General features: G+C 48.1%; 1 protein-coding gene across 8 annotated transcripts in view; it reads right to left on the bottom strand.

Moving 5' to 3' along the window:
- Positions 1-5,985: 5,985 nt before the first annotated feature.
- Positions 5,986-24,017, bottom strand: part of ZNF470 (zinc finger protein 470) — a 37,528-nt gene continuing 19,496 nt past the window's right edge. Inside the window, exons 1-5 of one of the 8 annotated variants that reach the window (XM_019716877.2) lie at positions 21,479-21,563; positions 20,443-20,497; positions 18,405-18,473; positions 15,026-15,152; positions 5,986-8,534 (exon numbers count right to left, since the gene is read on the bottom strand). In XM_019716877.2, coding sequence (XP_019572436.2) covers positions 7,066-8,534; positions 15,026-15,152; positions 18,405-18,437 — 1,629 coding nt within the window. In that variant the 5' untranslated portion in view covers positions 18,438-18,473; positions 20,443-20,497; positions 21,479-21,563 and the 3' untranslated portion in view covers positions 5,986-7,065. Of the gene's footprint in view, positions 8,535-15,025; positions 15,153-18,404; positions 18,474-19,338; positions 19,904-20,442; positions 20,498-21,478 lie in introns of those variants that run through there. The other 7 variants (XM_019716876.2, XM_074315370.1, XM_074315369.1 and 4 more) reach the window with 7 other exon arrangements.

The raw sequence follows: 24,017 nt of genomic DNA, 5'->3' as shown, positions 1-24,017 counted from the left end.
ACCACAGACTGGGTGGCTTAAACAACAGACATATTTTTCTCACTGTTCTGGAGGCTGGAATTCTGAGGTCAGGGTGTCAGGAGGGTTGCTTTCTCCTGAGGCCTCTCTCCTTGGTTTGCAGATGGCCACCCTCTCACTGCCTTTTCACGCATTTGTCTAGTGCCCAGTGCACCCCTGGGGTCTCTCTTCTTATAAGGACACCAGTCACTGGATTAGGGCCCACGTATATGACCTCCTTTAACCTTAATTACCCCTTTTAAAAGCCCTATATCCAAATGCAGTCACATGTTGAAGTTACTGAGTGTTAAGATTTCAAGGTGTGAATTTGTGGGGAACACGTTCAATCTATGACATCCCCAAATGTCTAGAAATTTGACCTTTTATAACTGTAGCGATGTCTATGTGGTTTGGCAAGCATAAACTGAGCTCCCACTATGCATTTTGTTTCAGTGGCAGGGAGGGCCAGCGCCCCCCAAACGCCTCACTGTCCTACCTTCCTGGTGTGGTTGGTCCTGGGACGCAGCCATCCTGCCAGAGACCACATTTCCCACTTCCATCTAGGAGGGGGTGTAGACCGTACAGAAAGTGAGGGGAGGGATGATCCAGAAATGGTTGAGCCTTTGCCACTGCCCTTCTCGACCCCCCAGGCATCTCCAGAAGTGGTGGGTTGAAGCTGGCAGGGTTAGCTTGGATTCCTGAGTCACCCCATGGAGTAGACACTCCTGCTGATTGGCTGGAATAAAGCGCCAGGTCTGTGGGGTTTGTTACCGCATTCGGTCTGTGCTGACCCAGGTCTGTGACCTGACCCATCGTCTCCACCCCTGGCTGGAGGACAGGCATCATCCCCATGTAACAGACAAGGAGGTGCCGAGGAGCTCAGTCGATCACCACCTGGGAAGTGGCAGAACCACTGACTGAACCCAGGACCCACTGATCCCAGAGCCTGTGATTCTGCAGACTGCAGACCAGGTGTCGAATCAAATCTGTTTCTTCATGCAACTGTAGTTTGTGTGGCCTCACTGGGCCCACCCCAAATAACATTTCTTTAATAAATATGGGAATTTGGTGCTGTTTAGAAAACAGAGACATTGCACATAAGAAGTCTGGCCATCCACCTCCATGATCTCAAGCAAAATGCTCTAAGCCTTGATTTCCTCAGATGAAAATCTGGCTAATAGTGCTCTGAGTAATGATTAATTAGTTATTTATTAATTAACATTTTATGTATTATTTTATTATTCACAATAATAGAGCACCATCATTATATTTATTTGCTATTCATTATTGATAATAGAGCTCTATTATACTATCAATAGTAAAATAATAAGAAAAATATTACTAAGGGTGTGGTGAGGCATAATTGGATAATGTGCCTGCTTGACTGAAGCAGTTTATTTTCACAAGAATTCCACCTAGCATGGGGGGGAGGTACAGTGATTGGTCTGTGATCTAAGGCAGTATTGTTCTCCTGTAATTCTTCTTCTTTTTTTAACAGTCTTTTATTTATTTTTGTTTTTTCAGGACTTTATTGGGGAACAGTGTGTACTTCCAGGACTTTTTGCCAAGTCAAGTTGTTGTCCTTTCAATCTTAGTTGTGGAGGGTGCCGTTCAGCTTCAAATTGTTTTCTTTTCAGTCTTAGTTGTGGAGGGCACAGCTCAGCTCCAGGTCCAGTTGCCATTGCTAGTTGCAGGGGGTGCAGCCCACCATCCCTTGCGGGAGTCGAACCAGCAACCTTGTGGTTGAGAGGACGCGCTCCAACCAACTGAGCCATCTGGGAGGCAGCTCAGCTAAAGGTGCCATGTTCAATCTTAGTTGCAAGGGGCAGAGCCCACCATCCCTTGCAGGAGTTGAACTGGCAACCTTGTGGTTGAGAGCCCACTGGCCCATGTGGGAATCGAACCAGCAGCCTTCGAGAGTTAGGAGCTAGGAGCTCCAAGCACCAAAGCCACCGGGCCAGCCCCTTCTCCTGTAATTCTTAAACAGCCCTGCCTGAGAGGCTCCTGCTGTCTTACTGAGTTTCTGCAGGAGGGGCCTTCTCCCCATCCCTGAGGCTGTGGGTTGGGGCCCAGCCTCCTGGTGTAACCATTTCCAGGCCAGGAATCTGGGGCTGTGAGGGGCAGGTAGCCTGATATTCTGGGGCCGGTGCACTGAGTTCCTGGGGTTCCCACGGTTCCCATGGGTGGGACAGCAGCCAAATAGGAGTGTCCTGGGGCTGCTGCTTGGCCAAACGCTGGTGGGGAGCCTTCTCCAGGCACCCACAGAGGCCAGTGGGGAAGACAGGCTCAGGCTGGGACAATGGTGTGTTAACAGTGGCTTTTACTTTCTGATGCTTTGGCATTTTGGGGCCTTGCTGATCCTGGAGAGACTTCCCCTCCCAGGGCCGGCTAATTCCTAGAGATAGGAATCCACACAACTGTCTGTAAGCACACTTTTCAGATGCAAACCAAACCATCCAGAACCCACAGCCCACCCACCTCCTCTGTCTCACATTCCAGCCACTGTCCCCCTCCACCCACCCATCCTCCCTGGGCAGGTACCAGACAATTGTGGGCAGTCCCTATGTCCCAGAGCCCTGAGATCTGCCAATCTTAAGCCTGCTCACCCTGCCTCCCCATTCCCGGGGGCTGTGGGTAGGGGGCTGAGGGATCCAAGTGAGATCCAGGTCACCATGGAATATGTTCGGTCTGGAATGTAACGGGCTGGTGCCTGGGAAAGCCCACTGGCTTATTCATAATCCAGGCAGCTAGCATTTATGGAGTCCCTGCTGCTGATCCATTAATTCAAAAACACGTACAGAGCACTACTGTGCTCTTGTAAGTCCTCGGGAAACCAAGTGAGCCAAACTGACACGGTCCAAAGGTCGGTTCTCATTCTAATGAAGGAAACAGGTGACAAAGAAAGATCAGTATTCAGACAGCCTGCAGTCTGCACATTGGCGAAATATGAAGTGTGTGTGTGTGTGTGTGTGTGTGTGTGTGTGTGTGTGGTGGGGGGGAGGCTGCAATTTCAGAGTGTGATCGGAGAAGGAAATGTTTAAATACAAACCTTAAACAGACTGTCAGGGTGCTCCAGAGAAACAAGCTATATCTTCCTTTACACATATATCCTAATATATATCTTGTATAAATATCTTATTTATACATATATGTCCTATGTGTCTATATATATATGTATGTGTATATGTGTATATATATATATATATATATATATATATATATATATATATATACACACACACATATAAGTACATCTATTCAAGTATACTTATGTACTAGTATAAGTCCTAGAGATTTTGTTTATTTAAATTAGCTCCTGCAATTGTGGGTCTGGCAAGTCCGAAATCCATAGGGCAGGCCAGTAACCAGGAAACCAAGGTGGGAGTTGATGCTGTAATCCTAAACTAGAATTTTTTTCTTCTCTGGGAAACCTCAGTTCTTTACTCTTATGTCCTGCAACTGATTGAGTGAGGCCCACCCACATTAACGAAAATAATCTTTATAGTCAGCTGTTGGTAGATATTAGCTTCACAGCCAGCCCTGGACTCTGGTGTGATTAAATTACTGAGCACTAGAGCCCAGCCAAATTGACATGTAAAACTCACCATCACAGACCCTGAGGCTCAGAGAGGTTAGGAAACTTGCCCAAAGTCACACAGCAAGTACGGTCAGAGTCTGGGTCTGAACACAGTCTGGCTCCAGAGCCTCTGTTCTTACTGGCTCCATATCCTGCCCCTTTTTCTTTATTTATCGAATGAGGGCATCGTCCTTGGTTGTAGTAGTAAGAGTAAAGGCACGTACTCACTATGATCGATTATTGAGTATAGGTGACCCTTGAACAACACTGGTTTGAACTGCACAGCTCCACTTACATGCGGGGTTTTTTCAATAAATACAGTAAATGTATTTTTCTTATGATTTTCTTAATAACGTTAAGATGCAGCCCCACACTCCAATCCCAGCCCCCATCGCTGTGTGACCTTGCTCAGGTCTCTGAGCCTCTCTGAACCTCAGTTTCCCCATCCCTGATACGGATGGTGGGAAGAAAACACAACTGTCCTTGCACGCCTAGGCACTCAGTAACTGCTGTGATAAGGTTTTCCTTCCAACCCCCTTATGAAGAATGGCTTTGAACTTCCCACCAACCCTCCTGGTGCCTTTGGGGTGAATCCCACCCACCCGCCCAGTCGTGAACTGTCCCCCTCACTTCTTTCTGCCTCTGTCCACACGTCTGCTCCTGCCAGGCCTTCCTGACCACCCAACCTCAGAGTCTCAGGCCACACCTGGCTCGATGGCCCATATGTTATACTCACTTGCCTCATTTTGCCTGTCCCCTGGCACTAGAATGTAAGCTCCACCACAGAGGACCCTCACTTGCTTCTGTTTGGCACTGAGCCCCCACCACCAGCTTCTGGAACTGTTTCCAGGTACTTGGTAAATGCTGCTGGATGACTGGTCACTGGAGCCTCTGGGCACTCCCCCGGGCATGTTTCTGCCCGGTCTCAGTTACCCCCATCCTGTCCCAGCTTCCTAGGGATCAGGTGGCAATGAGTGACACAGGAGCTGACGTCCCTTCCCATCTCACCCCTTCTCTCCCTGTCCATTCCGAATTGAGGAGAGAGACCTGGGCAGGACGTGGAAGGTGCAGCAGAGAGTGTCACCTCAGGAGTAAGGCTGAAGATGCCAGCAGAAGGTGCACGCAGGACATGACTCAGGCGACAAGAAAAGGGAGCACAGGCAGGTGGAGACTGGCTGCTGGACAGGCCGTCGGAGATGTGGACCCTTAGCTCTCAGAAGTGCTTGGAAGGTTACAAACTTCCACGTGCTTATCTTATCGAATGACCCATGTCTCCTGCCCCTTCTCGAGAGAATGGGAGAGAGAAGGGAAGAGGGGTTTAGTTCTGTAGGTTTTTGTGTCACTGGGTCCACTTGTGACAGCAGCTTAGCTTTCACTGAGTAACCTATCCATAAACTCTCATTGTCCCCATTTTAAAGGTAAGGAAACCACAGCACACACAGGGGTTAGATGAAACATGCTCAGGGTCACAGCTGGGGCTCACCTTCTGTCCAACCTTTCACACGTGTCATCACTTACCATGAAGTCCTCGCATGTGCTGCTGTGGATTTCAGTCACTACCAAAGTTTATCATCTCTCCAGCCACCCCCCAGCAGGCAGCCCGGCTGACATGTTTTGATGACAGGAATGGACTGTGAAGATGAAGGCACAGTAGCCATGTCGGTACAACCAGACATGAGGTGGGACCTCTCAGCAAGTCTGGGCACCCTCTGGCCAGCCCCAGGGAACCCTGGCCTGTGGCCCTTTGCTGTCCCCACCCCATGGTTGGGTTGAGGGAGTACAGAAGACACAGGGGATGACCACAACAATGACGGGACTTCCCAAAGATAATGTCACATGCAGCAAGACCTCACTTTCAGGATGAAATCCAAGCAGCCATCTCATTTTAAATCATGTTAACCCCTCAGTGCTGCTTTCTCCATCTCCTCCCACCTCTCCCCGATTGCCATCTGGGTAGAATCAACTCCATACCCCGTCAAGGGTGTACAGCAGCTCTGGGCTGAGCTGGGGAGTCATTGCCCTTCCCTTTCCACAGCTGCTGTTTCAGGGACAAGGGCAGGACCCAGCCCTAAGCACATGGTACTTATGGGGTCCTGGAGATCAGTTCGTGGGTGAGCCAACAGAATGAAGCTTGGGGCTTTTTGTCAATGAGTGGAGGATGTGACAGAAATCGTGCCATCGAGAGGAGATTCTGGAGCCCACCCTGTAAAGATGAGGGAGGCCAGCTGAGGCAGAGACTGGCACACGAAAGGGAGCAGAGAGCCAGAGCTATGGTGCTGACGCCATGCCTGGATCAAACCCACCCTGATTCCCACACGGCTGCCAGACACGGGAAAATCTACCTGTCCTGTCCATGCGTGCCCAAGCGATGTTGTCCCCACTTACAACACAGGTGTGTTTACCGACATATATGATTTTGAAAACAATTTATTCTTTGTGCATACCCGTGTCAGCATTCAGGAACACCAGGGCCTTAGCAATGAGGAGCATCAAGTGTTACAATAAAAAGGGTGGCGTAAAAAGCCCCAGAGAAAGGAGAGTCTGGGGGAAACTATGTGGAAACAAAGCTTCAGGTTGGCCTTAGGAAACTCAGCTGGAGCTACCTTCCGGTTTCACAGCAAAAGTAAAACAAAGCAGACGCTCCGTGCTCAGATGTGCACACTTACCAAATCCAGGAAGTATTCAAACCTGGATATCAAACCTGCTGTATTTGTACACCCTCCCCTTCTCTCCCTCGCCCCACAAGTGTTGACACTGATTTTGACAGGACAACTGGCACCTGACAACTGTTTAAAAGGACACTGGTTTCCCTTAATTAAGTTGCATTAAAAAAAAAAGTTTCATTTAAAAAATTAACAGATCACTACGAGACACTTTGGCATCTGAAGTGATTACTGTCATGTGCTAACTCTGAAAAAGAACTATTTTTCCCACGAACAACTTGCCAACTCCTACCACTTATTAGCTTGGGGGCTTCCAGCAGGTGTTGTAGGGAGACTGGGGGCTGGATGTGGGACGGTTGGAAACTCACAGATGGTGACAACCTGACCTCTGGACTAGATCCAGGATACGTGTGACAAAGGGAGAATGTCCCCATGTTCACTTGAGTCTTCTCCCACTCCTCCATTTTACAATTGAGGAAACAGAGACCCAGAGACAGTGAATCTGTTGTCCAAGCTCTTAAGACAATTTTTGCAGAGCTCGGTCTGGAGCCCTGACGTCCGAGGTGCCTGGAGCCACAGTGAACCTCACCGTGTCCCCAGATACGAAACTTGTAGGGGCTTGCTCTCTACTGTGGCTGCGCAGACGCTGCAGAAAGGAGCTCCTGGGAACAGCGAGGCCTGTCCCCAACGCCCACATTCCCAAGACCCGTCTGGGCAGGACTTGTCTTGACACTGCGTTACCAGGTCCCCAGTATCAGAACTTCTTGGGCTGTCACAGGCGCTCAGGGTCCCGCGCGCCTGGTGTGGATTCTGAGGTCCCACGCCCCGCTACGTGTGGATCCTCAGGTGTCGCGTGAGGTTGGTATTGCGGCTGAAGGTCTTCCCGCACTCGCCGCACTTGTACGGTTTCTCTCCCGTGTGGATCCGCTGGTGGACGGTGAGCGAGGAGTTCTTGATGAAGGCCTTGCCACACTGGGCGCACTTGTAGGGCTTCTCCCCGGTGTGGATGCGCTGGTGCTCGATGAGGTAGGCGCTCTGGCTGAAGGCCTTGCCGCACTGGCCGCAGGCGTAGGGCCGCTCCCCCGTGTGGCCGAGCTGGTGCACCACCAGGGACGAGCGCCCAGTGAAGTGCTTCCTGCAGACGGAGCACTCGTACGGCTTCTCCCCGGTGTGGATGCGCTGGTGCTGGGTGAGCGAGGAGTTCTTGCTGAAGGCCTTGCCGCAGGCGCTGCACTCGAAGGGCTTCACCCCGATGTGGAAGCGCTGGTGCTGGATGAGGTAGGCGCTCTGACTGAAGGCCTTGCCGCACTGGCCGCAGGCGTACGGCCGCTCCCCGGTGTGGTTCCTCAGGTGCAGCGTGAGGGACGAGCTCTTGTTGAACGCCTTGCCGCACTCCTTGCACGCGTACGGCCGCTCGCCCGTGTGCGTCCGCTGGTGCTCCGTCAGGTGCATGTTCTGGCTGAAGGCGCGCCCGCACTGGCCGCACACGTACGGCTTCTCCCCGGTGTGCGTGCGCTGGTGCACGACGAGGTGCATGTTCTGGCTGAAGGCCTTGCCGCAGTCCCCGCACGCGTAGGGCTTCTCCCCCGTGTGGATCCTCTCGTGCTGCGCCAGGGACGACGTCTTCCGGAAGGCCTTCCCGCACGCGTCGCACGCGTAGGGCTTCTCTCCGGTGTGCGTCCTCTGATGCACGACCAGGTTCATGCGCTGGCTGAAGGCCTTGCCGCAGTCCCCGCACCCATAGGGCTTCTCCCCGGTGTGCACGCGCTGGTGGATGGTGAGGGAAGACCGCTCGATGAAGTGCTTCCCGCACACGTCGCACGCGAAGGGCTTCTCCCCGGTGTGGATCCGCTGGTGCTTCATCAGGGAGGAGCTCCGGCCGAACGCCTTGCCACACTCCCTGCAGTGGTAGGGCTTCTTCTCCGCGCAGACCTTAGCCGGTGGGCTGAGGTCTGCAGTACCTGAGAGGTTCTTCCCACGCATGGCAAACGGGTGGGTCCCCTCTGTTCTCGGCCCTTCTGATCTCGGTGGGATCGGCCTGGAGCTTTGGTGGACGAAAGCCTTAAATGCACAACGTTCAGAGGCTAACTCCTGGGAAATCTCCAAGCGCTCCAGGCAGGTCCCTGCCTCCCCCTGCGGCCTCCCCACCCAGTCACCCTGTGTCCCCGCTTCTTCAAAGGCAGAACGCCAGGCACCATTCCTCGTGGGTCCTTCCACGACCACTCCAGCGGATGGTCTGCTTTCTGAAATGCCCTCCTTTAGGTCCGATTCTTTCACGTCAGGTTTAGTCTCCAAGTCTGGGTGGGGAGGGGAAAGAGAAGACCAAACACACGTAGTTAACAAGGGGAGGGAGGAACTTCCCAAGACTGGACAAAGCACAGACTGAGGAGAGAGTGGCAGCCTGTCGCTGGGACAGGAGGGAGAAGGGAAGCAGTGAGCTGACACAAGCGTGGATTAAGGAGGTGAGCAGAGGACAAGATAGGTCCCTTCGGGAGGGGGTGCAAAAGGTGGCCAGCAGCCGGAGCTCAGAGGACAGACCCCTGAAAAGGCACAACAGGAGGATGGCAGGCTGAGAGGATCGGATTGGAGGTGGATTGAAGTCTCTCACAAACCCGAGTAAGGGATTACTGCAACGGGCTCCTCCCTTCCAGGGCTCCTTCTGTATACCCTCATCCAGCTATGCTTCTCGCAGCACTGATTTTTATCAGAAACGATCAAATAAGAGCTGACATTCATGTGGTGTGTGCTGGCTGTCCTCCATCTCCCCAGTGGCCAGCCGAGCTCCCTCCTTTCCCACCTCTCCCAGTGGGCGCCCCTCACTGACCTTTTTTCACTGTCTAGTCCTGGAGCGGCGCTGTCCCTTGCAGCTGACTGCAGACCCCCTTCTCTTTGCACACCCATCCCTCCCTGATCACAGTCATATGGCAGCTCGAATCCCTTTCTACGTGTGTCCTGTGAATTTCTCAATCTCTATTTCCAGTCTAGGGGGCTCGCCTGAGTTTAGACTCTGTATCATGGACCTAATGGCTTTATCCCAAATATTTAAAAATTGTGAGATCTTACACAAAAATTTCATTAAAAAATGTGAAAATCCAGCCCTTCTTCCTATGAGGCAACAAAAAGCAGTAGAGGAACAGCTGTTCTCCCTTCTGCATTTAAGCTCCCACCATCTCCTCTGACCCCTCAGTTTGAGACTGCTCCCCTAAGCCATGCCAGCTCCCACTGCCAGCGTACAAGAGCCTGGATTTCAGTCTCTTCTCTATGCTGGTGCCCCTAAATTGAAGACCCCAGCCCAGACCTCCTCTCTGTGCTCTGCTGAGGAATGTTCAAAAGTCTATTGGGTGTCCCTCTTGGTATTGCAGACCTAACACATTTGATGTGAAACTTGTGATTTTGGAACCCCTGCCACCCCAAAAAATGATAGAAAGAAAGGCTCATCAGAGAAACTTAGCAAAATAAGTCAGACACAGAAGGACTGATACTGTATGATTCCACTCATATGAGGTTCCTAGAGTCATCAAATTCATGGGGACAGAAAGTAGGACAGTGGGGGAGGAAGGAATGGAGAGCTGTTTAATGGGGACAGAGTTCCAGTTTGGGATGATGAAAAGACTTCTGGAGACGGATGAAGTGACGGTCGCATGACAATATGAATGTAGTTAATACCACAGAACTATACACTTAAAAATGGTTAAAACAGTAAATTTTGTTATGTATATTTTATAATTTTTTAAAAATAAATTTTTTATTGAAAAAAAATGATTCAGCAGTCATCTATGACTCACCCCTTCCCTCCCACTGTCCAGCCTATTAACAAGTGCCACTGGATGTGCAAAACCGCTTGAACTGGCCCAAATCTCTCCATCACCACTGCCAACAATCCAGCCGCACCCTGGATTTCGTGCCCGAAGTGCCACAACAGCCTCCACCCTCACTATTCCACAACGCACCCGCCATTCAGCGGGAAAAGGGACTCAAGAGTCAGAGCAAACCCTCCAGGGGCTTCCCCATGTCCTGGGGTAAGAGCCCATGCCTTCCCAGTCTGTGGGCGGCCTCTCCGGACTCCTCTCCACCATCCACCCACACTCGCCCTTTTGTTCCCTTGTCTGTGCCAAGTTCTTCCTGCCCCAGGGCCTTTGCATCTGCTATCCCATACCTTACCATGGGCATTCATCCTTCAGGCCTCAGCATTTACCCCTCACAGGAGGCTGTCACCCTACAGTGGAAAGGAAGAGCCATCCCATGGTTCTCTCGCCTGCTTCATTGTGAGTGCGCATTACCAGCTCCCCCAGTGGAAAGTGAGCTCCATGAAGCCAAGGGCCTCGCTGGTCCCCAGTTCCTTCAGCCGTGCCTGGCACACAGAAGGTACCCGACAGCATCTGCTACGTGCCCGGCATGGTGCCAAGCAGCCTGCATGGGTCATTTCATGCAACCCTGGCGCCCAAACGTGAGTAGGTGCTGTTAAGGTTGCACCCATTTTACAGTCGGGGAAACCAAGGCTCTGAGAATGAAGTCACACCCTCAAGGTCACACAGCACATTCGATTAGGCCGTCTGGTCCCTGAGTCACTATTTGGCTGTCTCGCTGTCCCATTCCAGAGGAAAGGATTTGAGAACTACGCAAGGTGAGAGAATGACCCTAGTATGGGCGTGACACTCAAATGTCAGGGCAGCTGGTGGTGTGGGGTGTGAAGGCCCTGGGGCAGGTGAGGGTAACTTCTCGGGGAGGAGGGAAGCAAAGGTAATGGTAGATTTGGTTTGGGGCCACATTAGGGACATAAACCGGCACGTGGTTACAGACGTCAGAGGGGGCACAGTCTGGGTTGTGAATATGGTTGGAAGTCTTTTGGAATAAACTAACCCCAAAAGTCAGGAGAACTGGAGGCAGAATGCCAGCAGAACCCGTAATTAAGGGGTGGGGGAAAGGAGGCAGCCTCCTTTTCATGGATTAAAATCCTTCATCTGCAGAAAAAGCAAACACCAGCTCTTCACCCTGAAAAGCTGTGGAAACACAGCTCCGCATCAGCCAAGTTAAAGTGACCCCGCCACGCAGCTTTTCACCAATCAGATCAGCAAGGAGCAAAGCATCTAATGACATACTTGGCATTCTTGCCCAAGGTCCAGGGAAATGTCAACAGTACAAGGTCCAGAAAGGCCATTTTGGCAAAAAACTATGAATGTGCAAAATGGTATTCATTCTTTTTGGTCCAAATGTGGATGAGGCTTGTTTTCATGGTGCTAGATTTCTTGTGTTTCTTTCTCCATATTGTACCAATTTCTATGATTGTTTCTTTTTTTAATTTTTATAAGAGTTTATTTGAGCCAAACTGACCACATAGGCCAGGGGGCAAGATCTCAAATGCTCCTACAATTGTTTCTAATCACAAAGTAATTCAAGCTTGTTATTAAAACATCCAACATCAAAAAATAATTTATAAAATGGAAGTCTCCTGCAATCTCTCCCATTTGAGTTAACAGTTTGTTGTATATTTTTAGAATATTTTCCACAGTGCATACCTTTTTAAAAAATGTCTGTATGCACCCACACATGAACACACACCTTTTCCTCCCTAAAATGAGGCTTCTGCCCAAGACACAGCATCAGGGATAACATTTCCCTGTAACCTAAAGCAGTGTGGGGGGCGGGGACAAAATATATAGAATAAAGGTTTTCAAGACACTGGACATCAGGCAACGAAGGGCACTAATTTCTAGAGGTGGGATTCAAAAGAGGCCCTACAACCTGGGAAGTTTGCAGGCCGTGGCCCAGAGGGGAAGCTGAGGCAAAGCCCAGCAGACTCTGGGTTGAGGAGATGGGACCGAGTGAGCAGGGCAGGCAGAGTTCACCAGACAGAGCCAGAGCGCTGGAGAGGGAAGCCCTTCACAGAATGTGCTGGGGGTCGGTAAGATCCTGCCTCCAGTTTCCAGATAAGAGTTATGTGAAATTGGGGAAACCTCCTGAAAGGACCTGGAAAAGGTCCCCTGAGCTGACGCAGGGCCGGAAACGGTACCTTCTTACACTGGCCAGCCATTTAACTTGCACCAGGTAAACTCAGGTCATTGGACAGAATACCCAGGGGGTCTTGTGGAAAGTAAGTCATCCTACACTGAGCGTGGGTCAAAAGGCAAAGCCTGAGAGCAGATCGAATGACATGATGCTGGTGTCAAGACACACAAATGGATGGATGGACACAACAGAGCCCAGAACCAGAGCCACACATACATGGACAACTAACTGATTTTTGACAAAAGCTCAAAGGCAATTCAATGGAGAAAATTCCGGGGGAATTTTTTGATGGAAAAATTTAGTCTTTTCAACAAATGATGGAATAACATTTGATTTTAAAAAATGGACTTGAATGAACACTCTGCATCATTATTCTGAAGGGGTCAGAACAAAAATATAAAACCTAAAACTCTATAGCTTATACTAGAAGAAAATCTTTGTGGCCTTGAGCTATGCAAAGATTTCCTAGATGTGACACCAAAAGTACAATCCCCAAAGACAATAACTGATAAACTGGACTTCATCAAATTGAAAACATCCACTCTTCAGCAAATGGTGTTGGCACCTGGGTATCCACATTCAAGAGTGACATTAGCCCCCTTTCTTTACATCGTTTACAAAAAAAAACAAAAAAAAACTCAAAATGGACCAAAGACCGGAACAAAAAGCTAAAAGTATAAAACTCTTAGAAGAAAACACAGGAGTAACTCTTTGTGGCCTCAGGTCAGGCAATGGTTTCTCAGATATGACACCAAAAGCACAAGCAACAACAACAAAATAAATAAACTGGACCACGTCAAAACTAAAAACATTTGTGTTTCAAATGCTGCTGTCAAGAAATAGAAAAGACTACCCACAGAATGGGAGAAAATAGTTGCAAAGCATCTATACGATAAAGGACTTTGGTCTAGAACTTAAAAAAAAAAAGACTATATACAGAACTTTCAAAACTCGACAATAAGGAAACAAACAACCCAATGTAAAACACAGGCAAAAGACTTGAACAGATATCTCACTGAAGAAAATAAACAGGTGGCAAATACACACATGAAAAGAGTCTCAATGTCAAATGAAAACTGCCATGTGATAAGACTGCAACCAACGAGAATGGCTAAAATATTCTGTTCTGAGAAGCCCACAGACCAACTGGGACCGCTGGTGGAAATGTAAAATGTGACAACCTCTCTGAAAAAAGTTTGGCAGTTTCTTAAAAAGTTAAATAGACACCTACCCTATGACCCAACCACTGTGCTTCTTGGTGTTCACTCAAGAGAAAGGAAAGCACACGCCTGCAGAAAAACTTGCACACGCATGCTCATGGCAGCTTTATCTGTAATAGTTCAGACTGGGAACAACTCAAATATTCGTCAACAAGTGAATGCATGAACAAACTGTGGTCTATCCATGAAGTAGACTATTACTCAGCAATAAAAAGAAGTGAACTATCAATACCCAGGGGCAACATGGGTGAACCAGGAAAATGATGCTGAGTGTAAGAAGTCAGATCCCCAAAAAAGAGTACATGCTGTATGACTGCATGTATATAAAATCCTACAATATGGAAACTAAAGCACAGGGATATAAGGAGTAGAGGATGGGTGTGGGGGGGGGGAGGTATTAAGAAGGGGCACAAGAAACTTTCTGGGCTAATGGGTATGCTCATTATCTGGATCATGGTGATGGTTTCCCAGGTGCACTCATACACAGATGTCAAAATGCATCGAACTTTAAATATGGGCTTAACTGTAGGTCAATTACACCTCCACAAAAGCTGTTAAACAAGTGGGACCTTACTCTGGTTTGGAAGTTACGTGCTTTTACTGAACAGTATTGTCCAGGGACATCGTTTCATGTCAGTGCCTTCAAAGAGTGCTCATCTTTGCAGAGCTGCACTGCATCCATCATACTGTTACACCTTGACGTGCTCAGTCCAGCTTGCAGAGGTGGGCATCTAGGTTGTTTCTCTTTATTTTTCATCCTGTGAAAAACTTTGCACACTTACAGGAAGATTTCTAAAGGACAGATCCCGCAAAATGCAATTGTTCGAAATTTGGTTGATGATACCAAACCATCTTCCAAAGGAGATGTCCCAACTTTATGCTCCTAAAATGAGAGTCCCTTTCCCTACACCCTCATAATACAGGCAATTATTATCCTTTTTCATCTCTGTGTGTCTCATGGGCAAGAACTGTATTTCTTTGCCTCAATTTGTATTTCTTTGACTATTAGTAAGGTTTAAAAGTCTTTTATAGGGGCGGCTGGTTGGCTCAGTTGGTTAAAGCACAGTGCTCATAACACCCAGATCGCTTGTTAGATTCCCACATGGGCCAGTGAGCTACGGTCTCCACAACTAGATTGAAAAAAAACAATGACTTGACTTAGAGCTGATAGGTCCTGGAAAAACACACTGTTCCCCAATTTAAAAAAAGGAAAAAAATTTTTTAAAAAAGTAAAATCTTTTATAAAGTGGAACTCCATGTATTTCTGCATCTATGAATTCCCAGCTCATAAGTTTGGTCCATCTTTCTATCATTCGCTTTTTTTTACTTATTCCTAGGAGCTCTTTATACAGTTATAATCCTTTGACTGTTACACATGTGCTAATACTGTTCCCATTTCATCACCTACCATCACCTATCATCTACTTGAAGCTGCTTTATTTTTAGCTTCAAGTAGAGTAATTTAAACTTTCTACATAGTCAGATCTGTCCATCTTTTTTCTTATTTCTTTGCAGTCCTCAAGTGACAACCTGATGGTAACTCAGCAAAGCTGCCCCCTTACCCAGCGAGACCAGGTTCCTGTAGGTCTCCAACATCACATCTCTGTACAGGTCCTTCTGGGCAGGCTCCAGCTGCTGCCACTCCTCCTGGGTGAAGTCCACAGTCACATCCCTGAATGTCACTGACTCCTGAAAGAGGAAACCCACAACCACTCACTGCAGGGCCCTTCTCACAGAGGTCTGCAGAAATGGCCAGAAGGGCTGAGGGGATTAGGGAAGGTGGACGGGATGTATCTGAAGTGATTTCAACACAGTGCGGATTCTGAAGGGCCTGACCACTCACAGTGTTCTTGGTGACTAAGTATACCAAGGACATACTTAGGCACCAAGGGTGGTCCTCTGGCAGAGAAATAAAACAAATATGAGACTGTTTAGCGCAGAAATTCACAGATTTGAGAAACAGAGGGCAGTGCTTAAGAGTGTGGGCTTGGGAGCCTGGCAGCCTGCGACAAAATCCTGGCTTTGCCACTCCCCGCAATGTTCCCTTGAGCAACTGTCTTAACCTTTCTGAGCCTGTTTGTTCTATGGACTTCACAATAACAATGTCTCCCTCTGTAGCCACTGTGGAGTTAAATGAGGTAATACATATATGAGTCCAGCACTATAAGGCATGGCTGGAGTAAAGTCTCAATAAATATCAACTATTGCTATCATCATTGATTAATTTGACATTTCATACATATCATATCTATTTATTAATAATACTTATTACATTATATTATTACTATTATTTGAGTGTCTGGCCCCATACATCCTTTGGCCAGTCCAGCTAATGATTTCTGTTTTTTTAAACCACTTTATTGAGGTATGACAGGCATACAAAATGTTGCCCACATTTAATGGATACAACTTAGAAAATGTGAAAGTAAGTACAAATCTTTGAAACCATCACCACAATTGAGGCCACAAACTCACCCATCATCTGCTAAAGTTTCCCTCTGACACCCTTTTGTTTTAATTTTTTAAATATAATTCTTCTGAAAGTCTCCCCTGAGTTTGTCCCACTGCAGTGAAATACTCACTGAGCAGGCTCCATGGGCTGGCATGGGGATGGACTGAAACCAAAACAGGTGGTCCTGGAAGTCTTCGAGCCCACCCTGTACAGCAAGGATGTGGCAGGGCAGACGCAGAGGTGTGGAGACACCAGAGAGGGAGAGACTGCCAGCTTTGATTGTAAGGGTCGGGGAGAGTCCAGGGAGAGTCCCGTAAGAGTGGGGCTTCACCCCCAGTAAGCTGCACCTGAGGTCTCTGTGTGCATGTGTCTGAGGCCATTCACCCTAGGGCTTCATCTATTCTGGTTTCCTGTCTAATGGCACACAAACCACTTTGCCACAAGGAAAACCTCACCCACTTCCAAAGAGCTGAAATCAGATAGGCTCTGTTTTTTAAAAAATCACAATGTAATTACACTGGAAGTGATTAAGGAAAAAATGACCCTCAAATCCCAACCATATTGAAACAACAACTGACAAATCCTGCTGAGTAATGTCGGTAAAAGAAGTAATCAAGGCAATAATCACAGAAGTTAAAAATCAAGACATCCAGGGGCAGACAAGTTGGAAAATAAACCTTAAATGGTTAAACAGAGAGTTATCAAAGGACAAGCAATTCCACACTTACACTCAAGAGAAATGAGAACACAAGCTCAAACAAAACACTTGTACACTAATGTTAACAGCAGTATTACTAATAACCAAAAAGTGGAATTAGCCCAAATGTTTGCCACCTGGTGAATGGATAAACAAAACGCACTCTATCCACACAATGGAATATTATTCATCCATGAAAACGAATGAAGCACCAATACTTATTACAATGGAGGTGAATGTCAAAAATATGATGGTCAATGAAAGAAGCCAGACATAAAAGACCACATATTGTCTGATTCCATTTATACAAAATGTCCAGAATAGGCCAATCCAGAGACAAAGAGTAAATTAGTGGTTGCCAGGAGCTGGAAGTTATTGGGGGAGAAATGGGGGTGAGTGGTGAAAGGTATACGATTCCTTTTTGGGGTAAAGAAAATATTTTCAAATTGACCGTGGTCATGGTGGCATAACTCTGTGACTATACCAAAAATGAATGCGGCGTACGCTTTGTGACGTGGGGTGCATCGCAATACAGGTGTTAATGAGGACACGACAAACCAAATCTCATGGGTAAGTGAACTGACACGTTTACACAGCAAGACAAATTCTACGTGGATACGAAAGATTCAAAAGTTGACTCTTAACACCCAAATGGTAAGTGGAATAAAGGAAGACACATCGGTGACGTGCGACCTGTGGATGGAGAAACCCTTTTACAGATTGAAGACAATGGGAAGCACCAGAATGGGAGAGAATGAAAGACTGGATTTTAAAAACATGCAATGCTTTTGTACTTACAAAATACAAATAAAATAAATTGAGAAACAAAAAACAAACCGGGAAGAATATTTGCCACAAATATGTACACACACACACACACACACACACACACACACTCTTCTTTAAAACCTTCGAGAATGTTAAGATTTCTGCAGACTGGCAAAGCACAGGATAATTTATCCACCTGCATAAATGGCTAAGAAACATTTTCTCAAAATCAAACCTCAGTAATAATACAAAGGGTGCTACTCAGAAAGAGGTCACGCGATGCCAGTTGTCACGTACTCCAGGTTTATACCATTTGTCACTCAGAGCCAGTGAGCAGAAGAAACATCCGACAACGGCCGCAGTGTAAACCAGTGCTAGCCTCTCCTGCACCCTGGTGGGAGTATAAACTGCCCCACCTACTGGGAAAGAACTGTGAAGACTCACGAATCACTCCTAAAGAACTCATATAAAATGCAGGGCAAGATTTATGCCCAGCCATGTATAGATTTTTTATTACGAAATATTTCTTGTATCAAAGAAAGTTTAGAGAAAAATACCACAAATAGACACATATATACCACCCACTAAAACATCATAAAATACAGCGAAAGCTGGGGACGCGCACGTGCCCCTCCCCACAGGCATCCTCCTCCTTCTCCTGGGACATTAGTGCTGTCTGTCACTTCTGAAGGTCACGCATCCCGCACTGTGCTATCTGGGCCCCTCTGCATGGGCCTTTTCCACACTTGATGTAACGTGTTTAAGCCACCACTTCCCGGGTGCCAATATGTGTCTCTTGACAGCCCCGGGGCAGGACAAGTCACTCCTGAGCTGCCCTGTCCCCCTTGCTTGACTGAGCCAGTGTCAGGGCACTACCCTCCTTCCTCAGGGCAGACACAGTCCACAGGAGACTGGGTCGGGGGCCCTGTCGGGGGCTTGGATGGGCAGTGGGTCATCCCTGGGCAGAAGCTCGATCCTTTGGGTCTGAGCCTCAGGAAGGGAGTGAGAGAGTGACATGACTCACCAGGGCCTTGTCGGTCAGCGGCTGGGCGGCCATCCCTCAAGGGCCAACAGTGACCGGGGGACGGGAGGGCTGTGGGGTGGGGGGAGAAAGAGGAAGGCACAGTGAGAGACCAGGCCTAGGCCTGCCTCACAATGCGGGCAGGACAGACAGACACAACCCCACTAAGAGAGGCAGAGAGGGTAATGCAGACACGTTAGTAGCAAACACATAAGGGGCCTATCAGGGGTTTATCGCATGCCAAGCACTGGACAAACGTCTCACTGAATTCTCCTAACACCCTACAGAGTGGGTGCTATTTCCAACCACCCCATTTCACAGATGAGGAAATGGAGGCCCAAAGAGATAAGCCGTTCCCCAAGGTTACAGAGCTGGGATTGGAGATGGGCTGAGAACATCCAGGTTCGCGTTTGCTGTCTCTCCAAGGCACGCCCAGACTCCCATGGCACTGATACTACCCCAACACACACATGCACGCACACACTGCCAGTCCCACAGGCTGGAGGGAGCAACAGGACCCTGTGCCCACTCCCTGGATCTGAGTACTGGCCCAAGGCCCCACCAGATGCCCCAACGCTGTCCCCACCCCTCCCCAGATCTCATGGGGTCACTGCGAGGTTCAACTAACAGATACACATGAGGAGCACACGGAAAGAACTCAATACATAGCCACTGTTATTATGACTGTTGTTGTTAGTGGAGTGTGTTCGCGTGGGATGCAGTCACCTGGGGGGCTCACAGGAGCAGAACTGAGATGATCATTTTGGATTGTGTCCCCTGCATCTAGGACAATGTCCAGCACACCGGATATTCCCACACATTGAATAAATGAATAAATTATGAATAAATGAGCCAATTTCTAGCGCTGGCAAAGGAACAAAATGAAGGAACAACTGCCTCTCAACCTTTCCAGATAGTGAGCTGGCAAAGGACAGACCCGTCACCCATCGACCCTGGTGCCGGGACTCTGCCTGTGGCAACAACAGCTCCACGTGAAAGGTTACGCAGGGACCAGAGACGTTTACTGTAGCACTGCTCCTCGGGGCAAAGCACAAACCAATCCACCAACAGAAAAAACCCTGGAGACAAAATCAGTACTCATCAGATAAATGGCAGGGCATCCAGTCTTAAATGCCAGGTCACCTCTAGGGGGCAGGAGTTAGTTGTGCACCTGCGGGCGTGTCTGTGACGTCATTAAATGAGGACAGCAAGTTGCACAGTTGTGTACATAACTCTAATGCCTCTTAAGTGAAAACAATTAACATGCGTGGCTGTGTGTGCTTGTGAGCAGTGTTTCCAAGCCTGAAGAAGGCTGTGGAATGACAAACACCGGGTGGTGTCCCGAGGGAACGAAGTGGGACTGCAAAGGGGCTGTAAATTTTCTTCCCTTTGTATTCGTGTCCCTGGGTGCAGTGACTTCACATTATTTCATAATTTTTAAACACAATTTAATTTTTAAAAACGTATTCTTTTTGGACTAGCAGTCTCTGACTCTTATCCCTGCAGCCTAAGGTCAACAACACCCACTCCTTTTGCCCTACCTATGTGGAAGCGACCACAGCTGACTCGCCCAGGAGGCACAGCGGCCCCGGGCCCCTGATACCTGTAGTGGCCCCATGAGAAAGTCTTCATTTCTTTTAAAATTATAAGAAAAAATGGTGAATCTAATCCAGGCTGGCTTATATTTGCCTTTATAGCAATGTAATCGCTAACTATAATTTTTAATTTTCTTTATTTTTTAATTTTTATTTTTTAAGAAAAGAGGCCAGGAAGCACAGTGGCCCTGGAAGTGACATGTGCATGGGACTGGTGACCACTGAACTCAGTGTGGCCCGAGATTTGTGTGGCTGAAAAGTCAGGAGCTCCCTCATTCCTCTTCTTCCTCCATTGGAGCTTTCTGGCATTTGCTTCCTTCCATTGTCTCTAAGGGGAAATCCCAACAGGGAAAAATCCTACAGCTTTGTATCAGAGGAGCCCAAAGGAAACAAGGATTTCCCATCTGTCAGGGTGGTTAGGTGTGGGGGCTCTGGAACCTGGATACCTGGGTGTAGAGTTGGGTGATTCACTTCAAAGTCTCTGAGCCTCAGTTTTCCCATCTGCAAAATGGGGATAATGAGAGTCACTGCCTCAGAGTTACTGGGAGGTCTATAAATGAGGTAGTCTGTGAGTGTCCAACACACATGCCTTCAACAAATCAACCCCTGGTCAGGACGGGATAAAGGTCTCTGGCTTTCCTTCCCCCGTTAAGAAGGCCCTGTGGGAAGCCCCATACCCTGTCACCAGACAGGGCTCTGAAGAGCAGGAAGGAGCTGGGGGATTTGGGGGCAAGAAGAAAGGCCCACCTGTCCACGTGTGCACAGTCTTTTGCACATGCTTTTGGGAGAGCATACCCAGATGCACCCATATGCTTACACCCACCCCAACAGTCACACACGAACACTCAGCAACAGCCAGAGACAGAGACACAGGTGGACACATAGAGACAGGTAGACACAGACAGGAGAGACACACCTCCATGCTCACAGACACACTCACACCCAGAGACACATACAGAGGAAAAGACTAGACACAGGTGGACACCTGAATGGCACCTCACACTGAGACACAATGGACAGAAATAAAGGCACATACACACACACGCACACACGTGTACCAACAGACATGGACACTGGGCAGTCACCCAGAGAGACCTCCCAGAGACAGGCAAACACAACCTATTGGTGGACACCTTCCACAGACAGACCCCCAGGGACCAAGACAGGTGGCATCCACACACACGCAAACGCCAGGGTACAGGAGGCCACCCAGACACACACACACACTCACAGTAGAGACAGACCTGGAGCATCAGCCCAACACAAACACACAGTCCCAGGCACACACACATTCACCATCTTCCCCACCCAGTCAGATTCGGTCTGTAAACAGCTTTCCTCTCCGCAGCCCTTAAACTCTCTCCCTGAGGCGCACACCTTCCCCTCAGTCCGCACGCCCCTTACTTGGGCCCGCACACCCCACCCCTCAGCCCGCCCCTTCCCCCTCTCCTCCCGTTCAGCCCCGCCCGCAGCCGGACTCACCGCACGCTTCTGTCAGGACAAGGACCGGTGCCGCTAGGCCCACCCGGCAACACTGCGCCCGCGCGACTGGCCGACTACACTTCCCAGAATCCCGCGCGCCGCAGCCTCCAACCGAGCGGACCCGAACCCGCGCCTCCATCTCCCAGAGGCCCCCGAGGCACTGCGGCCCAGGGGGCGGGGAAGTGTGCGCAAGAGGATGGGGGAGAGAGGAGAGGAAGAGAGAGGGGCAGGAACAGGGAGGGTGATAAGAAGGAGGGAGAGAGAGGTCCGGGAAGGGGACAGGAAGGGGAGGGAGGAGCTGAGAAGAAAGGGAGGGGAGGGAAGATGGAGAGGGAGTAAAGGAAAAGAATGGAAGGGGGACGAGAGGGGGAGGACAGGGGAAGAGGGATGAGAAGGGAAGAGGGGAGAAGGGACAGGGAGGGAGGGTGGGAGGAGGAAGGGGGCTGGAAGAAATAACAAGTGGGAAGAGGGATGAGGAGGAAGGAAGAACTGTAAGAAGAAAAGGGTCAGAGGAGGAAGAGAGTAGAAATAGGGTTGGGGTGGGAGGAGGGGCAGGAAGGAGGGGAGGGAGGACTACTTAGGGAGGAAGGAGGGGAGGAGGGAAAATTCCAGAAAAGGAGGGGGCTGCTGGTGGAGGTGGAGAAAAGAAGCTATAGCTCGTCTCCAGACATTCTACAGTCCAGCCAAGGCAACCGGGCAACTTGCTTGAATCTGATAATCATGCTGATTTGTAGAAAACTGGCAAAGCATACAGACATGCCAACAAGCGAATGATCATTATAAGAAAAAAATAACCCCTCGTATTATGAGTTGCCTACATGCCAACTCCTGTTCTTGGCATCTTATGGTGTACAAACTCCTTTAATCCTCGTAACCAACCAAGCTACTTTCCAGCTGAGGAAAGTGGTGCAGACAAGAGAGGTCACAAGACAGGAAAGTGGGCGGTCAGGGAGCCTTCTTACACCATAAACCACAAAGCCGAGTTCAAAAGCATCTGCTGCATGAGTGACCACAAAAAACACAAACAGCAGCTTGCCTCAGGTGGTGATTAATGATTTTTAAATTATTTTGAGACAAATGTAAATTCACATGCCGTTGTAAGAAATAATAGACACTATACAGAGCGACCCCATGTGCCACTGAGCGAGTTCCCCCGAAAAATGGCATCTTACAATACCACAAATAGCATGTTAACATTGATATTGTCAACATACAGAACAGTTCCATCACCACCAGGCTTTCTCATGTGGCCCTTTCACAGCTACACCCACTTTCCCCCAGACCCCATCCTTCCTCAATCCCCAATTGTCACCAATTTGTCCTCCACACCTATAATTTTGTCATTTCAAAAATGTTATACTATAGACATTTTATTCACTGAACACAATTCTCAAAATTTCCCCAAGATGTTTCATGTGTCAATGGTCCAGTACTTTATTGCTAAGGGCTATTTCACAGTATTAATGTACCACAATTTGGGTACCTCATCTAGGATGTTTCCAGTTTAGGGCTATTCCAGGTTTCTTTTCATTTCATTGTAGTGAAAGCACTGAACATGAGATCTACCCTCCTAACAAATTTTTAAGTGTACAATACTGTATTAAGTGTAGGCACGATGTTGTACAGATTTCTAGAACTTACTCATCTTGCATAGCAGAAAGTTTATACCTATTGAACAATCACTCTCCACTTACCCTCTCCCCCCAGACACTGCCAACCAGTACTCTTTATTTCTGTGTTTGACTATTTTAGATACCTCATATAAATGCAGTATTTGTCTTTCTGTGTCTGGTTTCTTTCACTTAGCACAGTGTCCTCAAGGTTTACTCATGTTGCTGCATGTAGCAGGATTTCCTTCTTTTTTAAGGCTGGAAAATATTGCATTGTATGTGTGAACCACATTTTCTTTATCCAGGTTCCGTTGATGGACACTTGGGTTGCTTCCACGTCTTGGCTGTGAATAATGCTGCAATGAACCATGCAGTGGAAATATCTATTTGAGATCCTGATTTCAGTCCTTTTGGGTAAATACCCAGAAGTGAGATTGCTGGATAATATGGTAGTTCTATTTTTAATTTTTTGGAGGAACCTTGTACTGTCTTCCATAGTGGCTGCATTCCCTCCTACACTCAAATTTTACATTCCCACCTGCAGTGTATAAAGATTCCAATTTCTCTACATCCTGTATAACACTTGTTTTTTTTTATATAATAACCATTCTAACAGGTTAGAAGTGACATTTCACTGTGGTTTGATTTGCATTTCCCTGATGATGAGTGACATTGAGCATCTTGTCACATACCTACCGGTTGGTCACCTATATGTCTTCTTTGGAAAAGTGTCTATTCAATTCAAGTCCTTTGCTTATTTATTTATTTGTTTGTTTGTTTGTTTGTTTGTTTGAAGGAGTTCCTTACATGTTTTGGATGTTAACCCCTTATTAGATATTTGGTTTGTAAATATTTCCTCCCATTCCATAGGTTGCCCTTTCACTGTTGTTTCCTTTTCACAGATTTTTTTGTGTGAACACAAACCTTAT

Source organism: Rhinolophus sinicus, linkage group LG11 (genome assembly GCF_036562045.2).
Source record: "Rhinolophus sinicus isolate RSC01 linkage group LG11, ASM3656204v1, whole genome shotgun sequence".
NCBI classification, from domain to species: Eukaryota; Metazoa; Chordata; class Mammalia; order Chiroptera; family Rhinolophidae; genus Rhinolophus; species Rhinolophus sinicus.
The sequence above is the reverse complement of the archived record's forward strand: the minus strand, read 5'-3'. Positions and strand labels throughout refer to the sequence as shown.